The 18,250-nt window shown below is 39.0% G+C and overlaps 1 protein-coding gene across 2 annotated transcripts; it reads left to right on the top strand.

Moving 5' to 3' along the window:
* The first annotated feature begins 2,930 nt into the window (after window positions 1-2,930).
* On the top strand, window positions 2,931-6,806 carry LOC116166299. Of its 2 annotated transcripts, none has more exons than XM_031481220.1 (3): window positions 2,931-3,099; window positions 4,330-4,421; window positions 4,584-6,806. In XM_031481220.1, the coding sequence occupies exons 2-3, from the start codon at window positions 4,365-4,367 to the stop codon at window positions 6,378-6,380; spliced, it is 1,854 nt and encodes a 617-aa protein (XP_031337080.1). In that variant the 5' UTR covers window positions 2,931-3,099; window positions 4,330-4,364; the 3' UTR covers window positions 6,381-6,806. The 2 variants fall into 2 exon arrangements, with proteins under 2 accessions (XP_031337080.1, XP_031337081.1); XM_031481221.1 differs by having other exon boundaries at window positions 2,931-3,105.
* The last annotated feature ends 11,444 nt before the right edge of the window (window positions 6,807-18,250 follow it).

The following is an 18,250-nucleotide window of genomic DNA, read 5'->3' as shown; positions in this document are numbered from 1 at the left end:
CTATTGCTACTAATAACAGAAATGTTGAAATTTATTTTTAAATTTGTGGGTGTACCAAAAGCTCAATAAAATATGTACAAATAGTTTTGTATGCATCTTTTAATTGTGGTAAACTTTAAACTCTAGGTACAGTTTTTTCTGTAAAATGTACAGGAGGACAGGATATTGCATAAAACTAATTTCCCATGTTAAATCCCTATGTTCCTACTTACCGTGCACCACCCGGTATATAAACCTGTTTCAGGATAAATTGAATCAAATGGCAGCAACTTGTTGGTGCATTTTTTGCATTGTTTGCCATTTTTGAGGAATGGGTAATTTTATCTAATTTTTACGTTACTTTTTGCATTTTTTGGAGTTTTAGTGTGTTTTACTTTGAATGGCGTAGTTCCGGGTATCTGCAGGGGCTTTAAGGGCTGCTCCGACGTTGTGTGCAATCCTAGGTCCAAAAGAAAAACAAGATACGAAGCATCGTATACGTTTTCAGTAGGGGAATTTTTTGATACTTAGCTCGCATTCGGAAACGCAACTTTGAATGCGGCTCATAATCAAAAGCACTGATCGTTGAACTCGTAGGATTTGATTGAAGAAGATTTGCGCCGTTTCTTTTCGAGTTAGACGAGGTACAGACGGACGGACAAAACCATCACATAAGGGAAATTTCTTTCAAAAAATTCCTCTAAAACACTTGAAAACTCTAATATTCTATTTTCATGTAGGTAACGTGTTGAAAGGCACTCTGATTCTCAAAGGTCTAGTTCTAAAAATAGATCAGTGGTTTCGCCTGCCGCTGTGTACAGATCGAGCTTCACCGTTTCTGTGTAATCTGTGCTTTTTGAAATTTGAACTCTACTGATGTATTAGAATATTTTTCATTGTATTTATACTTAGTGCTTTTGCCTTAGACCTGTAATTTTAATAATAATTTTCTGAAGAAATAATAGAAATAGAAATGAAGATGTTTTTCGATAACCCGAAATTCATTAAGTAGAGGGCCCCCTACAAATATTAGCCCAGAGCCCCCTGAGGCCTCGATCCGCCCCTGCCTAAAACCTCCATTATAAGTTAAATGCATATTTAGTTAACGTTTTCTTGGAACGTGCTTGAGTCATCCACAAACGTATGCCCACTCTAAGGGATTACATTTCTTTGGGGTGCGGTAAGTGAGTACCTTACGTTACGACTTACATACCTAGTTTCTATGACTGGCCTGCAGAGGGTGGAAATGGACCACCAATGAAATTCCTGTCTTATCTTACCTAATTACTTCTTAACATAATTTTGCGGTCTTATTCAGTTTCATCAATAAATGTATTTGTTATTTAAAATGTCATTTTATTAAGTTTTTGCCATTTCTGCGAGATTTTAAGTCATAATTGCATTTTTTATTTTGCATTTACGCTGATTTTTAACGTCATTAAAATCCTAGCCCTAGACGACTAACGAAGGTTTTATAATTGAAGTGGTGGTCAGGATATTCTTCGTTCAATTGCTGAAAACAGGACCTAGTGGACTATGACCATGTACCATCTTCTAAACGTGTTGCGCTACGCCATTAATATGAACGCGTCATGATCAGGCAATTCTCGATTCTAACTAAAAACGGGCTTATGTAATCTCTATAAAGGGTTTTCTTTCACTACGTACCTCTGTAAAATGTTACAGGAGCTTTGAAGAGAACTATTTGTGCAAGGTTCATGGTATAGACACAAGGAAATAGAAACACACGTAAAAAAACCGACGAAAATGGATTGTAGTACCGTGATTTGTGTATTAGGGGAAAACCATGACCGCCAACGCCTAAAATTTTAAGCGCCAAATTCAAACTATCTGCAGATATTTTGAATCACACTGTACTTTTACGTGCACTTCAAGTGTGGCCTGTGGACCCGCGAAACGATATCAACAAAAACATAAAACTGTTTAAAGTACCACAAAAATTACAGCCCTCGTAATAGACAGATTGTTATGAAAGTCAGTTTCCTTAAAGTTTTGTATTTTCTGTGACGCGAACGGGCGCCATTAAAGGGTGGCTCGTGGTCCCTGTAATTTTTAAATACAACCAAACAAGGAAACAAGAATATGAAGTACCATAAAATATAGACAAATCGCTATATAATAGCATAGTGTAAGTTACACTAAGATAATAGTGAGCTTTTATTTTTTTAAAAAACTTGGAATTTTGGAAACGGGGAGGGGTTCACTTAAAAGGTGGCTTCTGGATCTTGTAAAAAAAGCAAACAAGGAAAAAACGCTCACAATAGACAAATCGTTATCTAAACGTATTTTTGTTTACTGATCTTACAACCTCGTCCAAAGCTTGCGTAGAAAACGAGCAAAAATGGATCTGTTAAGGGTTCTTGGGATTGGAGGTGATGGAAAACACGAAAAAGCGCCTTTACAATTCAGTAGACAGATAGGTAAATGAAAACATGCATTGTCAGTAAAATAAAATCTAATAGGGCCCCGAGCTCTTACAAGTTCCGGTTCTACTGAAGTTATTCTTCGCGAAGAAGTCGTGATAGAATGCAACCTTTCTTTCTTTTGCGGTTTTTTATGATAAACATTAAAAAGCAAATAAAGTTATCCGTTCTAATTTAATTAAAGTAAAAGTTTTCAATTTGGGCGACATCCCATCATAGATTTGGTAAAACGCTTTCCCTTGTAGACGCAAATGTCAACATCGGCGAAATGGCGACAAGTTGCGAAATGAACAGGAAACAATAGGAACCGGTACTGAAAGTGACTACGTACGAAATTCAAAATTGGAAAAAACATACACCCCAAGTTTTGTTGTCGTATCCGGGCTGACAAATCTTTAGGAAACTTCACACTTCATGTCCCACCTGCGATTCCGTCCTTATGTAGGGGGGCTAACTTTCACATCTATATAAAACCTACAAATGTTTTTAATACAGGTTATTACTTACTTGTAAAACATTTACTCGGTTGTGGAAGTAGGAGCTACATTTTTTATTTACTGCTTCATTGTAGATTAGTTTACCATGTGCTAGTGAGTGCGAAAGAGCAAATAAGGATATTATAGTGGTGCAGTGTTTGAAGTTTTTTTTTTTTAACAGCAAGAGGATTCTTAAACAAGTACGTGTAAGGATTACCTATACAAAAATAATTAATTTTGTAAACAAACAAATTCGGAAAGTTACAGTTTCTTTTTTGCGGTTCTTCCGGTTGCACTTGACATATGCCCTCAACGGTCTTTACTTCCGTTAAGAACACGCGCTAAAACTAACCGGCTATTTTTTTCAAATTTGATTTTAAACATTGCCGCGTTAAAGGTAAATTCTATTGCCTGTGATTGGGAACGTTTGTTAAAAGGAAAGCAAGCCAGTGTGTCAATGGTTCTATGCACACGCGCACCTGTTGCAGCGTGGATACTTTCTCGTGACAGACTCCGTTTGTAACATAATCATCTCCGAAATTTACATACGCTACTGAACCAAGTTTGTAGAACTGGAACTTGAGCGGAAATTTGAGCGAACCATCGCGCATTAAAAAAGAGAAAACTGGATAACGAACGGTTCAGCTCTCTTCCAGAAAACAATAGAAAGAGAAACGCTAATTACATTGCAACAATAATGCACTGCCACCATTGAAAGTACGTCTCCATATCGCCCATTGTTAATTCAGAATTGCACGTCAGCACCATGACCGAATAAAGAAAACCAACTCTTTTTGGTACTATGGCAAGGAATTACTTTCGTCCACGAAAAACAAACTCATATTTTGTAAACCGAATTAAAATTCAACCGCTTAAGGTGATAATCATCGTAAAAGCATGAGCTACTTTCTAGATACGGATTATTTATGTCGGTCGGCTATGAGAAATAAAATATCGGATAGGTACCATCGAGTGGTACCGCTTCGGTATCTGCGTTTATCCTACTATTGGAACGACTGCAAATCACTGATAAGAACGACAAGGTCGCGCATCTGCTAATTAAACGGAAGTAGGCCAGTAGTAGCAATATGTAAAGCGTTCCGCTATCACTGTACACGCATTGTACTTCCGTTTCTTCGTTGCCGGCGTTCCGCGCCATCGCTAATCGTTTGTGTCGTTGGGAGGAGGGCACAATTTCCGAAAACTGTAACCTGTAATTTTACACCAAAAATAATAGATCGGTTTATTCGTATCTGTTCTATTAAAATGCACGAAGCATTTGCAAGGTAGGCCGCTGAACCGCATCGCTGAGTATGTTAGTGGGTCACAATACATCAAGTGTAGAAACGCGCGACGTGGTGAGACCAAGTTTCTGGTCGCACCTTTAACACATCTGTCTAAGATACAAACTGTCATTATTGTAATTTCAGAATCTACACAAACGATCTCGAGCACTGGTAGCGCCATGACCAAATCCGCGGGCTTACCTTTAAGCGCTCTTCTGGCCGTGTTCATAATAAGGGTAAGTTATTTAACAATTTTTGATATCAAAAATTTCTTCACTTCAACCCGCATGCGAAGTTTGTAGGTAAACGATTCTCATGGTACCTGCACCGCTTCTAACAATGTATTACGAAACAAATATTATTTTGCAACGTAATGAGCTCAAATTTTTACTTCCTAGGTAATCAACGGCGATGCTCCACTATCCGATTCGGCATCCCTCCCTGTCGAGCACAGAGCGGTGTACGGACCCCCGTTGTCGGGTCCCGGATATTCCCCACCCGCGATATTACAAGGTGGTGGAATTAACGCGGACGATCCGTGGCCCTTGGCTACTCCAGATATGCCACAAATTAAACATCTTCAAGTGCAATGCGAAAAAACTCACATGCGCGTCAACATCGAATTCGACCGCCCTTTCTACGGAATGATCTTCTCAAAGGGCTTTTACAGTGACCAACACTGCGTGCATTTGAAATCGGGAACCGGACATCTTAGTGCGACGTTCGAAATATTCCTCAACAGTTGCGGAATGTCATCCTCTGCGAACCACAACGCCGCCAGTTACGGTGGGGCCACTCCGAGCGGCAGCTTTGTGGAAAACACAATAATAATCCAGTACGACCCGTACGTGCAAGAAGTGTGGGATCAAGCTCGCAAACTCAGATGTACGTGGTACGACTTTTACGAAAAAGCGGTCACCTTTCGACCTTTCCAAGTCGACATGTTACACGCAGTCACCGCAAACTTTCTTGGAGACAACTTGCAATGTTGGATGCAAATACAAGTAGGAAAAGGGCCGTGGGCCTCGGAGGTTTCAGGAATCGTCAAAATTGGACAGACCATGACCATGGTGCTAGCTATTAAGGACGATGAAAACAAATTCGATATGTTAGTAAGAAATTGCGTGGCTCACGATGGCAAACGTGCCCCGATACAGCTAGTCGACCAATATGGGTGCGTTGTTAGACCAAAGATTATGAGCAAGTTTCAGAAAATCAAAAACTTTGGACCTTCCGCTTCGGTGGTTTCGTTCGCGTATTTTCAAGCATTTAAGTTCCCAGATTCAATGAACGTGCACTTCCAATGTGTCATTCAGGTTTGTCGTTACAATTGTCCCGAGCCAAAGTGTGGAGGGCATGGACTAGCTTTACTGGGCGATTATGGTCAACCGGCGTTAAACAACCTGTTAGGTGCTGGAGACTTTGGTGTACACGGTGGTGGTTTAGCTGCTGAATACGGCGCACCGACATTACAGGAGTACGGAGTTCCGCCAGCCTTTCCAGATCCGCGCCATCCGTCTGGACCTACAGGTGCATATTCAGAACAAAACGCAGAAGTAGTTCCGCCTCCTCAGGCACAATCTTCAGTTTCTTCTTCTACATCTCTTCCACTCAATCCATCCTCGTCAGATCCACAAATTGCTTCCCAGGGTAGCAATGAAATACACTTGCCTCCTCCGCCGTTGTCCGTACACCATGGGGCGTATAATACTATTAAAAGGAAGAGCAGCATCGTTGGCGAGTTGGAGGGTAATTTGGCAACCCTAGGCGGACGCCCTAGGTCTGTTGAAAATTTACCCATGGAGCTTCAGGGAGTGAGAAGACGTCGCAGCCCGGATGTAATCCACGTTGTAACGACGAGGATTTATAAAAGAGAGGCTCAAGAAATGACTGACGTAAATACAAGCAGAACAATTCAAGTGGTTGCACCGGGAGACGTCAACTTCGCTTTAAATGCGGCGTCTAGCAACGAAACCGTGGTCATACAGTCCGCAACTTCTGCAGATCCTGAAACGATTTGTATGTCAGTTCCAAGTTTTGTAGCCGGATTAGTGATGTTACTCCTTGTGCTAATTGTTGCGAGTTTAGTGGCCGCATTTTTATTCGTAAGGGTGCGGGCAATTGACCGTAAAGGAGCAACTGCTTTTGTTAGTGCTAGAGGATATGACTCGGAATTTGTGAAAGTGGCTAATTGATGCTATTCGCGCAGTGCACTTCGGAGATCCAAAGAAATAGGCGAGCAATGCGGGGCTCGCCTCGTACGTAATATCATGTCACATATCTCGATTATTTAATTATTAACAATTCATCCCTTCTAAACAATCAGCTTGTGATCACTCTCGTAATCGTTACATTATTTATTTTAAGTTATTCTTTTATTTATACGTCATGTTGAACATGTGTCGGTACCTATGCTTCACAATTTTCACATGATTACTCGAAATTACGGCGAAAAAAAATATTTATTGAAAGTACGTCAGCTCGTGAAACATGTATCCGGTCATTCGATATTCCATCTTCTGCCATTGTGGAGCGAGAACTAGTCTCATAATTAAGATGTAGACCACTTATGTAAATAAATGTGTATGAGAATACTCAAAATAAAACTAATTTAACTACCATTGGTACACAGCATTACCATTACCACAGAGTATTTTTAGTCCATAGTATTACTTATACATTTTATCTTTACAAACGATCGTATCAAAGCAACATAACTTATAAGTAGATCAATCAATCAAACAGTCAATATGCAAAGTTATTGTAATAGGTGACATTCCCTTGGAAAAATGCATTAAAAGTTGTTCTTGCAGAATATTAGGCAAAAAAGATTTTTTTATTGTTTTTTTTTCTGTTTTATATACTATGTATGTAGCTATAAAGAAAACTAAACTATTGATATACCAATAGTAGTAAGCAAAAATAAAGAAAGAAGGATTTGATTCTTTAGACGAAAAGCGCATGTAGTTCAATTATATCTTTCTCCTTTGATCAGTTTACCTATAGGGTTGAAAGGATAGCTAGGTAAATGGAAGATGTTCAAAGGATACCGATAAGGGTTGATAACGCCAAACGTGTCAGAACACCTTCGCACACGTACCATCATGTTTTTTTACGGACTTATCGTCGTATGTGAAAAACCACTCAATATATGAATATGAGTTTGTTCATAGGATAGGGTAAGTAGATCATCTGTAGAAAGGGATATTTCTTTGATATTATTTCCAATCAGGTAGATTTGTCAAAGATACGCGGTTACTAAATGGAACACTTTTTAATGACCAATGTATGTACATTTGCAGAAATTTAGAAATTCTTTCCAATACACGTATTTTAACATTTTTTTCTTGGGCACGCGTGTATTATAGGCAACTAAACTATCACGGCACGCAGCCAGGGCTCTTTTCATTCTTATGGCAAATGGGTAGACCACCAACAACACAGAACCCTAGGTATATTTTCTATCCTTTCCAGTTTTGCACATTTTCTTCATTTATTGTTAAACACAATAGTCCCTGTATTACAGAGCTGGGCAGAATACTTCCAAAAAGTATTCGAATACTTTGAAAAGTATTTCATTAACTTACATTGAAAAGTATTCGAATACAGTAAAAAGCATTCAAATACTTGTCACTCAAATAGGTACATTAAAAATTTAAAATAGTATACTTACTCTGATAAAAGTCTTAATACTACTTAAAAAATCAAGTTATACTTTGTATAAGGTTAGCTTTCTTTATATTTATATTGTTATATACAAATTTAAGGGGAGTAAAAGCGTAGGTATTATTATTATACAGGGTGACAATTTGAAAACTTACCACCCCCCATATCTTAGTAAATAAACGAGATATTTAAAAAAATCAAAATCCGTTTCGGTAATTCGGTGGGGGAATCACAATGACATAGTTGGCGACGCACCCCCTCCAACCCCCTGCGCCCCAGCCACCCCAACTTTTAAATCTTAAATAGTGACCCCCATGTGTGATACCTCGTTGGAAAGCTCTGAAAAAATGCTTTCCAACCATACCAAATAGCATTACATTTAGGTTAGTAATTATCGTGCAAATCAAAAAATAAACATGGAAAATCGTATTTAACTTCCAAAGCCGACTCGACAGCAACTCATTTTTGATCGCCAGTTATAATCTATTCTCAAACTCTTGTCGAACCTTTTCAAATGTTGGTTTTGCAATATTTCGACATTCTTGAATTATTCTCTGTCTTAGTTCGTCTATGTTCGCCGGTTGCGTTTTAAATAGTTATTATTTATTTAAATTCAAATGTATCATATTAGTTTATTTTTTGATTTGCACGATAATTACTAACCTAAATGTAATGCTATTTGGTATGGTTGGAAAGCATTTTTTCAGAGCTTTCCAACGACGTATCACAAATGGGGGGTCACTATTTAAGATTTAAAAGTTGGGGTGGCTGGGGCGCCGGGGGTTGGAGGGGGTGCGTCGCCAACTATGTCATTGTGATTCCCCCTCGGAATTACCGAAACGGATTTTGATTTTTTTAAATATCTCGTTTATTTACTAAGATATGGGGGGTGGTAAGTTTTCAAATTGTCACCCTGTATAGGAGGTACCTACCAGGACCTTTCTTATACCAGTTATATCCTTAAGAATACGTGTACCAGTTTTCAAAGCGTCGTGCACATGATACGTACGCCTTTCTGAAATTAATCCTAGCGCTTTTGGAACAGATCCATTTGTGACCATCCGTTTGTCCGTGTGCATGATAGTTTAGAAACGTGCGATCGCTTTGAAAATTGGTACACATGGTCTTAAGGATATAAGAAAGGTCCCTATTGTTTTTAAGTTACGTAGACTATCGAGTCAAAAAGTTTCACTCCAGGATCGTTCGGTATTCAGTTGTATCGGATTTTTATATTTCATTTTGTGACAATGGAAACTTTCCCTAAACATTTCTAAATTGTTCTCAAATATTTGAATAACTTAAAAGTACTGCCTTTTTTGAGGCCGGAAAAAAATTGTCTGAGATCGACCGGGAAAAAACATTTTCTTATAGAATTTGGCCCGTAGAATCCATAATTTCAAACAGTTTGAAGATTGGGCTACTAGAAGTTACAGCCCTTTGAATTTTTTTTCGAAATTGGTTTTTTGTACATAACTTTATATTGAGAAGTCTGATCGAAAAAGTACGAATTGTTTTGGATTCTACGCACCAAAATTAATAAGAAAAAGTGTTTTCCCGAGAAATTTTGGTGCAGTCGATTTTTGGTAAAAAAGGAATGCCTTTTTTTGAGGCCCGAAAAAAAATTGTCTCATATCGACCGAAGAAAAAAAATTTTCTTATAGAATGTGGCCTGTAGAATCCATAATTTCAAACAATTCCAAGATTGGGCTAGTAGATCAAAAGTTACAGCCCTTTGAATTTTCTTTTGAATTTGGTTTCTAGTCCATAACTTTTGATTGAGAAGTCCAATCGAAAAAGTACGAATTGTTTTGGATTCTACCCACCAAAATTCATAAGAAAAAGTGTTTTCCCGAGAAATTTTGGAGTAGTCGATTTTTGGAAAAAAGGAAGGTTAAGTACTACTATGCGAAGTATTCGAATACTAAATATTTGTGAAAGTATTTGAGTTACTGCTTCCATAAAAGTATTTAATTACAAAGTATTTGAATACTTTAAAGGATTTGAATACTAAAAAGTATTTACAAAATCGAATACTGCCCAGCTCTGCCTGTATAATATACAAAGACTAATTATTGTAACATTGTTGTAACGCACCCGACTATTCCAGAATGTTCTAGAACAAAACGTCATATTTCTTGGAAAGATAATGTCACATCAAAAAAACCGATTTTTGGGACCTTTGATCTTCAATATCTGAAGACGCGGACACGAGATTTTATGAGACTTTTGAGACAACTTTCAAAGTGCCAAAACAAAGGTCCGTATAGCTTATTCTCTCATTCCGAGGCGAAACACTAATATGACTGGACTATATTTCGTATACGTATAATTATAACAATGTATTAATTCGGTAATATCCTTCACATTACGCAAGTATTAACAAGCATTATTAACGGATAATTACACGAGTACACCTTGAAAATAAAATCCACAAGTAAAGATACTAGGTAGATTTCCATAAATTCAAATTTGCATATCTATCTCATTTTTATTTTTACAAACTGTGCTGGAAGCGGCAATTTTACCATCAATCGATTTTTAATTGCTGGTTTTTTTTCTTGTGAAGCGTGCACGTGGTGATATACAATTCTGTTATCGAAGGGTAGGGATTCGGGAACTTGAGCTCAAAACGTTGTTGCTGAATTCAAAGCGTTTTTATCACTCGTGCAAGAAAACGTGACATATATACGTGTTACAACAATTACCATATAATAGAAATTTAACTAAAACTAATAACTCGTCGTTTTGCACATCTTAAAAGTAGCAAGCTTCACGCTAAAGGGAACAGGGTGTACCTAAAAAATAAGCGACGCGTTATTCAGTTAAAAGAGCCAAATTAAATGAATTAATCAAACAACTCTCCGTTGAAATTGCCAAGGAAACAAGCCCCAGGGTAATGCCTCACTCGATGTTTTGTGTCATATGGAACGTTCCACGCAATACACTGTATTGCTGTACATTTTTCTATGAAACAAAAAGCTCCCACAAAATTAATCACACTACGTAAGTTTATCATTTATGCAATTGCACAAGATTTTCCTCATTTAATCCCGCAATTCAATTGTTGCCCTTGTTTTTCTCGTATTTGAATATAAACAAGTTCATACGGTGCTAAAAAGAGCCTCAGGGTGCATGGATCAGTTGCCAAAGTTTAAAGTTTCTGCTCTGGTGTAATGAGTTGAAAAATCGACTGAGGAGACACAAATGCTGGTGCATAATTTTGACTTTTGTAAATACACATACTTCAACTTGCCTCACCGTTTGCAAGCACTGGGATCTCCATTCATCGATGAGGCAGCAGTAAATCTTCAAGTCCCCAAGGTTTTCCTTTGAATTAGAAGATTTTACGTTGTATAAAAGCTTCCCACTCGTTCCAGGTGCGACTCTATATGCACTCTCTCTCACAAGTAAAACACCAAAGGCAAAAGATCTTACGTTCCCCTCTACAAAACGGCTTTACCTTTTAGAAAATTCGCCCATGCCATGGAGGAAACGCCGGATTACCCAACCAGGCCAGTGTATTCGGATAAGAACTCTATAACGGTTTCTTTTTGCGCATAAAGAAAAGCCGGAATTGCTCCGGCCTAGCTCAGGGAATGTACCAGCGCAGCACAGGGGAAAGCGATGGGAACTCAGGGATATTGCGTAGGTTCTGATTGACTGGATTAATTGCGCCACTACGTTTGAAAGCGGAAGCAGGAAACGTAGAACCTGTGTGAGAACAAAAAAAAAAAACACCTGAAAAGAAAAACAAAGAAAAACAAAACACTACAAATTAGGGGTTGAGAACTGATCGTTTATTTATGGTTGTATATAGTTAGATAAGTAATACGGTAAGGGGGTAGCGCGAGGCTCCCAAAATATTGAAATTAATAAAATAATAATGAAATAGTTTTCTTTGATTACAGATAAATTTGACACGCAGTCGCAAGGTCCACCTAGAACGCTGCTTTAGGTTCTTTTCATAAAAATTAAATGTTAAGGCAATTAGTGCCGGGGATAAAATCAAGGCCTTGCTTTTAAAGGGCTACTAAATCAAATACCTGACCTGGGGTATACTATGGTACGAATAAACACACAAAAAAAAAAAAAAAAATGGCTAGCTTGATAACTGCTTTACAGATTATTGAAATAGTAGGTCTTATGCACAGTAGGTACTAGCGCCAGAAATAGTTCATAAATACTGACACCTGAAGGGTTGTCAAAATGTCAAATATCAAAACCCCTTAAATATTCAAGTTCAAGTAAACAAATATCGTTTACACATAAAAACAAGTGACCAGTTCTATTGTATTTTTGTCGCAAACAGAATATCGGTAAATACTCAGATTATGGTGGATAAAAATAATTATGTCGGGAACAATTATAGGACAGAAAAAAAAGGAAATACAGGACGGAATCAGGAAAGAAGGAACACAAAATAGGTTAACCAAGGATATCTACGTCGAGGGTGGCTTCTGGAGTGAGTCGCATACAATAGTTTCATAAACATTGAACAGCTGACCTTTCAGTTGATTGGTGGCAGGCAGCGTACCGCTTCCACCGGATTGTCTGAAGCTCGGCGTAGAAAACGATGGTGACAGGAACAAGAACGATACCGCAACGACTGTGTCGACAAAGTTGGAATCCGGAACTCAGGATAACTGTCCAGGCATCAAGCTGATGGTGGCTGTGATATGTCCGCACCAGGGGGTGGCGGAATGACTTTCCACGATTTACGTTACCGTCTGATATATTATGTATAGATGTTACACCAAAAAGAACAAGAAAAGGAAAAGGCTCTAACGGCGTTAAACGAGCCAAAGTAATGATCGGTGTCACATGTGCTTCCAGATCCGCTGGGCGAAAACCCAAAATATTCCCAAGGGAAATAATAGAACACCCTTCTGGTAATAAATTTAGGTAATGGAATCTTCAAAGTAAGTAGATCCTTCCAAATTTAAAGGCTTAAAATTTTCTCACAAAATGAAGATGTAGCAAATGCACACGACAACCTCTTGTTCAAAAGTGACCGGAAAAGAAAAGATAAGAAGCGAAGGAATTTTATCAAAACCAAGGACGACTGGACAGAAGAGTGGACAACACGAGCATAGGCAACACACAATACTTACGGAAGAAACATAAGGAACGAAACAAACTGTTATACGGCCCCCCCTTCCAAACGGAGGAACAATGAAAGTGACGACAAGTGAAGCTTGGGCAACAAATTAAAAAAAAAACCTTAACGGACATCTCCCCACAGCATTGAATCCATCCGTTACTGACCAGTGTTCCCATCGATACTGCAAACACCCACATTCATCCATTTATTCAACCTAGCATCCATCACACATTCAAAGACACTGGGCAGGAACAAAGGAACCCAATAACTGTCTCCCCTCCCCAGATAAAAACCTAAAGACCCTCCCCAAAAACCCACAAAACTCCCTTCCCCTGTAGTTAGCTGACAGACGTACTACGAAAGAAACCCACCCGAAGGGAAAGAAATGTGAAAAGAATAAGAATGAAGGGCTCAGATGGAGGAGCAGGAAATTGTAACCGAAAAGAACAAAAGCAGTGGATACAATCCCTAAAATGGACCGTCCAGCGTCCCCTGCCTACCAACCCAATAAATTATTAACCTGATACTAAAAATGTAAAATAAAATAAAATAATTCATAGCCTTTGGAATTGCCTAAACTGACACCGGGTCACCAACAGGCAATACAAAATAACTATCCGTGGTCATCATTAAGGTATGGTTTAAGATCTTGCACGTGCCAAGTTCCTGCGAACTTGTTATGACTGTCCTGTAACTCATAAGTGAGATACCCAATTTTCTTTCTAATAGTAAAAGGGCCTAAGTATTTTGGCGTTAATTTAGCGGTATAATTTTTAGTTGCATCCGAAATAGATTTATTTTTCCTCCATACTTTTGTTCCAATGTTGTACTCTACATGTCGACGTCTTAAATTATAATCACGCTTGTTTTTTATATGCACTTTTTTGAGTCGTTCCACAATTTGAGATGCAATATTTTGAAACGATTCAATGCGTTTTTCAAGATGGGTGGGCATTTCAGAGGAGGGAGTGTTTATGTCTGTCTCGAAACTGTCCCCTCTTATCCTATGCTCTTTTCCAAAATTGGTAAAGTATGGGGTATATTGGGTGGATTCATGGCGTGCTGTGCGAAGGGCGCATGCAATGGCTGACAAGCTAGCATCCCAGTGCCTATGATTATCTTTTATGAAGGTGCTTAATAGTTGTTTTACCACCCGATTGACGCGTTCCGCTGGGTCGGCTTTCGGGTAATATAAAGGTGTAAAAAGAATCTTTACGTGATACTGATCGCATAAGTTAATAAATAATTTACTTCGCATCTGAACGCCATTATCGCACACGATAAACTGAGGGACACCAAACATTAAGAAGACATGATCTTCTACACATTTTACCAAGGTTTGAGCCGTAGCTGCACGTACAGGAAATAATAGCACAAATTTGCTGAAATAATCACTAATGACTAGAATGTGAGTATGGCCTTTGGTCGAGCGTGGAAATGGACCCATAAAATCTAAACTAATCATTTGCCAAGCTTCATATACTTTGGGGCGATTACCCATTAAACCCGCAGGTTTTTGTTGATCAGCTTTGTGCTGAGCGCAAACTTCACAGCGTGAAATGTAACGTTTTATATCACACAGCATCTTCGGCCAATAGTATCGCGTTTGTAACCTCCAAAATGTTTTGTACACCCCCAGATGACCAGAAGTCACCTCATCATGATGAGTGTGTAAAAGGGTCATTCGACAATCTCGCGGTACCACCAGTTTCCAATTTTCGTATTCTGTGGATATGGAAGGACGTTTAATATGTTTATATAAAAGATCATTCTCGACGCGCCAACCAGGGTATTTATGCGGAGCGTTTTCTAAGTTAGTAAACATATTTTTATACCATGTATCGGTTGTATTTTTGAAACTTTCAAGCTCAGTTTGAGTTGTTTGGGTGATGGTGTTAATGTGTACGGGCACAGAACGCGATAAAAAATCAGGCACAAGATTTTCTTTGCCTTTCCGGTGCACTAATGTAAAGGTGTAAGGTTGCAATCGCAGTGCCCACCGAGCAAGACGTCCTTGCGGGTCTTTTAAGGAGTGAAGCCAGAGAAGTGAATGGTGATCCGTCACTACGGTAAAATGAACACCTTCAAGGTAGTGTCTTAATTGTTCGATGCTCCATATGACAGCGAGGCATTCCCTTTCGGTGGTGCTGTAATTTCGTTCGGTCCTAGTTAAGGATCGAGACAGGTAGGCAATCACTTTTTCACCGTCTTCAAAGGTTTGTGTCAGCACGGCCCCCAACCCGTATGCGGAAGCATCTGTTTGAAGCACGAAAGGTTTATCGAAGTCTGGACATTGTAACACTGGAGCTATGGATAACAATTCTTTCAAATGTTGAAATGATTTTCCACATTCAGCACTCCATTCAAATTTAACATTCTTTTTTAGCAGATCAGTCAAGGGAGTTGCTACAGTAGCAAAACCTGGTAAGAAACGTCGATACCATGAACAAACACCGAGAAAAGAACGAAGTTCTTTGATGGTAGTAGGAATTCGAATCTCTAAAATCGCTTTTACTTTATCTGGATCTGGATGCAAGCCATAATAATCCACAACATAACCCAGATATTTGAGTTCAGGGCGACAAAAATGGCATTTGTCTCGGTTAACAACCAAGCCAGCAGCTTGTAATCTATCAAATACGAGGGACAACGTTTTCAGGTGAGAATCAAAGTCTTTTGATACGATAACAATATCATCCAAATATACCAAGACCGATGGTTGTAGATCTATTCCCAGGATGTTGTCGATAATTCTCATCCAAGTACTTGGGGCATTAGTTAACCCAAATGGCATACGCCGGAACTGAAAAAGTCCGCGGCCTGGAACTGTAAAAGCTGTATACTGACGAGACGATTCGGCTACGCCGACTTGCCAATAAGCAGATTTGATATCTAATGAGCTGAGATATCGAGCATCGCGCAACTGGTCCAGTATCGAAGATAAATATGGAATCGGATACGAGTCTTTGGCGGTTACGGCATTTAGCTTTCGGTAATCTACACAAAAACGATAGGTGTGGTCTTTTTTAGGTATTAAACAAATAGGAGAAGCCCATGCACTTTTGGAGGGTTCAATGACTCCATTTTCAAGCATGTCATCCACCGCTTCATTGATAATTTTTTGTTTCACAGGGCTAACAGGATAATACCGCTGTTTGATCGGTTTGACGTCGGGAGGAACAATGATTTCATGTTCTCCAACAGTAGTTAAGCCTAACACAGATCCCATGGTTGAAAATTTGGTATCAAGAAGAGTTTCTAACGCTTGTGTTTGCTCCAAGGATAGTGCAGGGTGATCGATGACACCGCATCGAACAATAGATGGTGATGGTGTAAAGTGCCAAACATTATCTGTCAAGATAGGAATAATCCCTACGGCTTTCCAAAAATCGATGCCTAAGAGTAAATCTTGGCATAAGTCCGGAATCACGAGTAAATTTATGATAACGGTTTTATTTTTAAGGGTAATGGGAGTGGTAATGTACCCAGACGAGTAACATTTGTCTCCATTTGCAACAGTGCAAATCGTGGTTTCAGGGATCATTGCTAATCCTAAACGTTGTAACATATGGTAACCTTCTTTCCCAATTATGGAACGTGACGAGCCAGAATCTAGGAGTCCTAGAAGAGGAACACCACTAATTGTCACTTGCACGTAAGGTCGAGCATCATTTGTAACGTGTTGTATAATAAAATCTAGTTTCATCTTAGTTGGGCAAAATGGTTCAAGAGGTAATGGTTTCGCCTGATTAGGGGCCGTGAGCTCGCGGCGATTCAACGAGTTCCCCCGCTTGCGTTTCCCGAAAGGCTATTGGGATTACAGTGCACGCAAGTTTTTGTTGTAAAGCCCTTTGTACCACATCGGTAGCATAGGAGCAGTTTGGGCTCCGAACATTCGGAAATCGTATGCCCTAATTTTTGGCAATTCCAGCATGGGCCATTTACGGAATGGACTGGAGTACGCACTGGAATAGGTTTACGAGGAGCTTGATAGGCAAATTCAGGTTCTAAAGTTGGTAAGGTAGTTCGATTGCGCAACGCATTCACTCTGTTTATTTCATGCAGCACGACATCATATGTTTTACATTCACGCAGCAAATCACACACTGAAGTCAAAACTACAGGACCTAATTTATCTAAATAAAATGGAAGTAAATTCCTTTTAATGATCATAACTTGTTGTCGTTCCGATGGCGGGTGCATAAGTCGAGCAAACATGCTTTGCATGATGGCAAAATAAATATCAATGGGTTCCGTAGGACCTTGAATTCGCAACTTAATCTCTTCTAGGAGATCATCATCATAGTGTGGCGGAAGGAAAGTTTCTCGTAATAAAAATACAAGTTCGTCCCAAGATTGAGCACGCGATGAGTTTATGTTGTACCATAATCGAGCGGGACCTTCGAACAAGTCATATGCCGTTTCAAACAAGGTAACATGATCAACCCCACGCGATCGAGCCATTCTTTCTACGCAATCAAGGAATGTATTTAAGGTATCTCCGGTACCATCTCCACGAAACTTCAATCCCCATTTAAAAATAGGTGTCGAGTTAACCGAAAGAGTTTTCGACGCTGAAGCTCCAACTTTTCTCATAGATTCATCTAACGGTGGCATAATAGGGCTAGATGTTACTGGTTTACGAGGAGCGGGTTGTATATTCAGCATCTGAATCGATTCGTTGAATTTAAATGCCTTTAGATCAAGAGAATTGCGAGTGTCTTTAATTAACTCTTGAAGAGTACGGAGTCGAGATAATTCATCGGCCGATAGGGTTAATAAAGTTTTGGTACGATGCAATCTTTGATCGGCATGCAGTAAAGATGTAACAATTGTTAAGTAAGTGCTACCACCCATTGCATCATCAAATAATTCAACATTTTGTTTTAGCCTACCCATTAATTCAGTCACCGCTATAAAATCTTCCTCAAAGGAATACGGATATGCAGGAAGAACAAAATCAGGTAGTTTTTCCTTTTTCAAGAGTTCACGTAGCATAGCACGGTTTTCATCCACTTTACCAGTAGGTAAACCACCACGGATGTGTAATTCATATTGCAATTCCCTGTCCTTTAATCTATTAATATCTAAGGCCATGGTCAAGAAAAAGAAATCTCCCCCTCTTAACTAAAATCCTAAGCCTAACTAACTTAAAAACTAACCAAAAAAAAAAATCGAGGAAATAATGTTCCAAGAGTAATAATTATATAAAGTACCCCGAATTGAATTAAAGAAAGTAAAAAAAAAATTCCAAATGTGAAAAGATCAAGATGGGTGTCAATCACGCGGCCCTCACAC

Source organism: Photinus pyralis, unplaced genomic scaffold (genome assembly GCF_008802855.1).
Source record: "Photinus pyralis isolate 1611_PpyrPB1 unplaced genomic scaffold, Ppyr1.3 Ppyr1.4_LG3b, whole genome shotgun sequence".
In the NCBI taxonomy this organism is placed as follows: domain Eukaryota; kingdom Metazoa; phylum Arthropoda; class Insecta; order Coleoptera; family Lampyridae; genus Photinus; species Photinus pyralis.
This window is presented reverse-complemented; position numbering and strand designations above follow the sequence as displayed.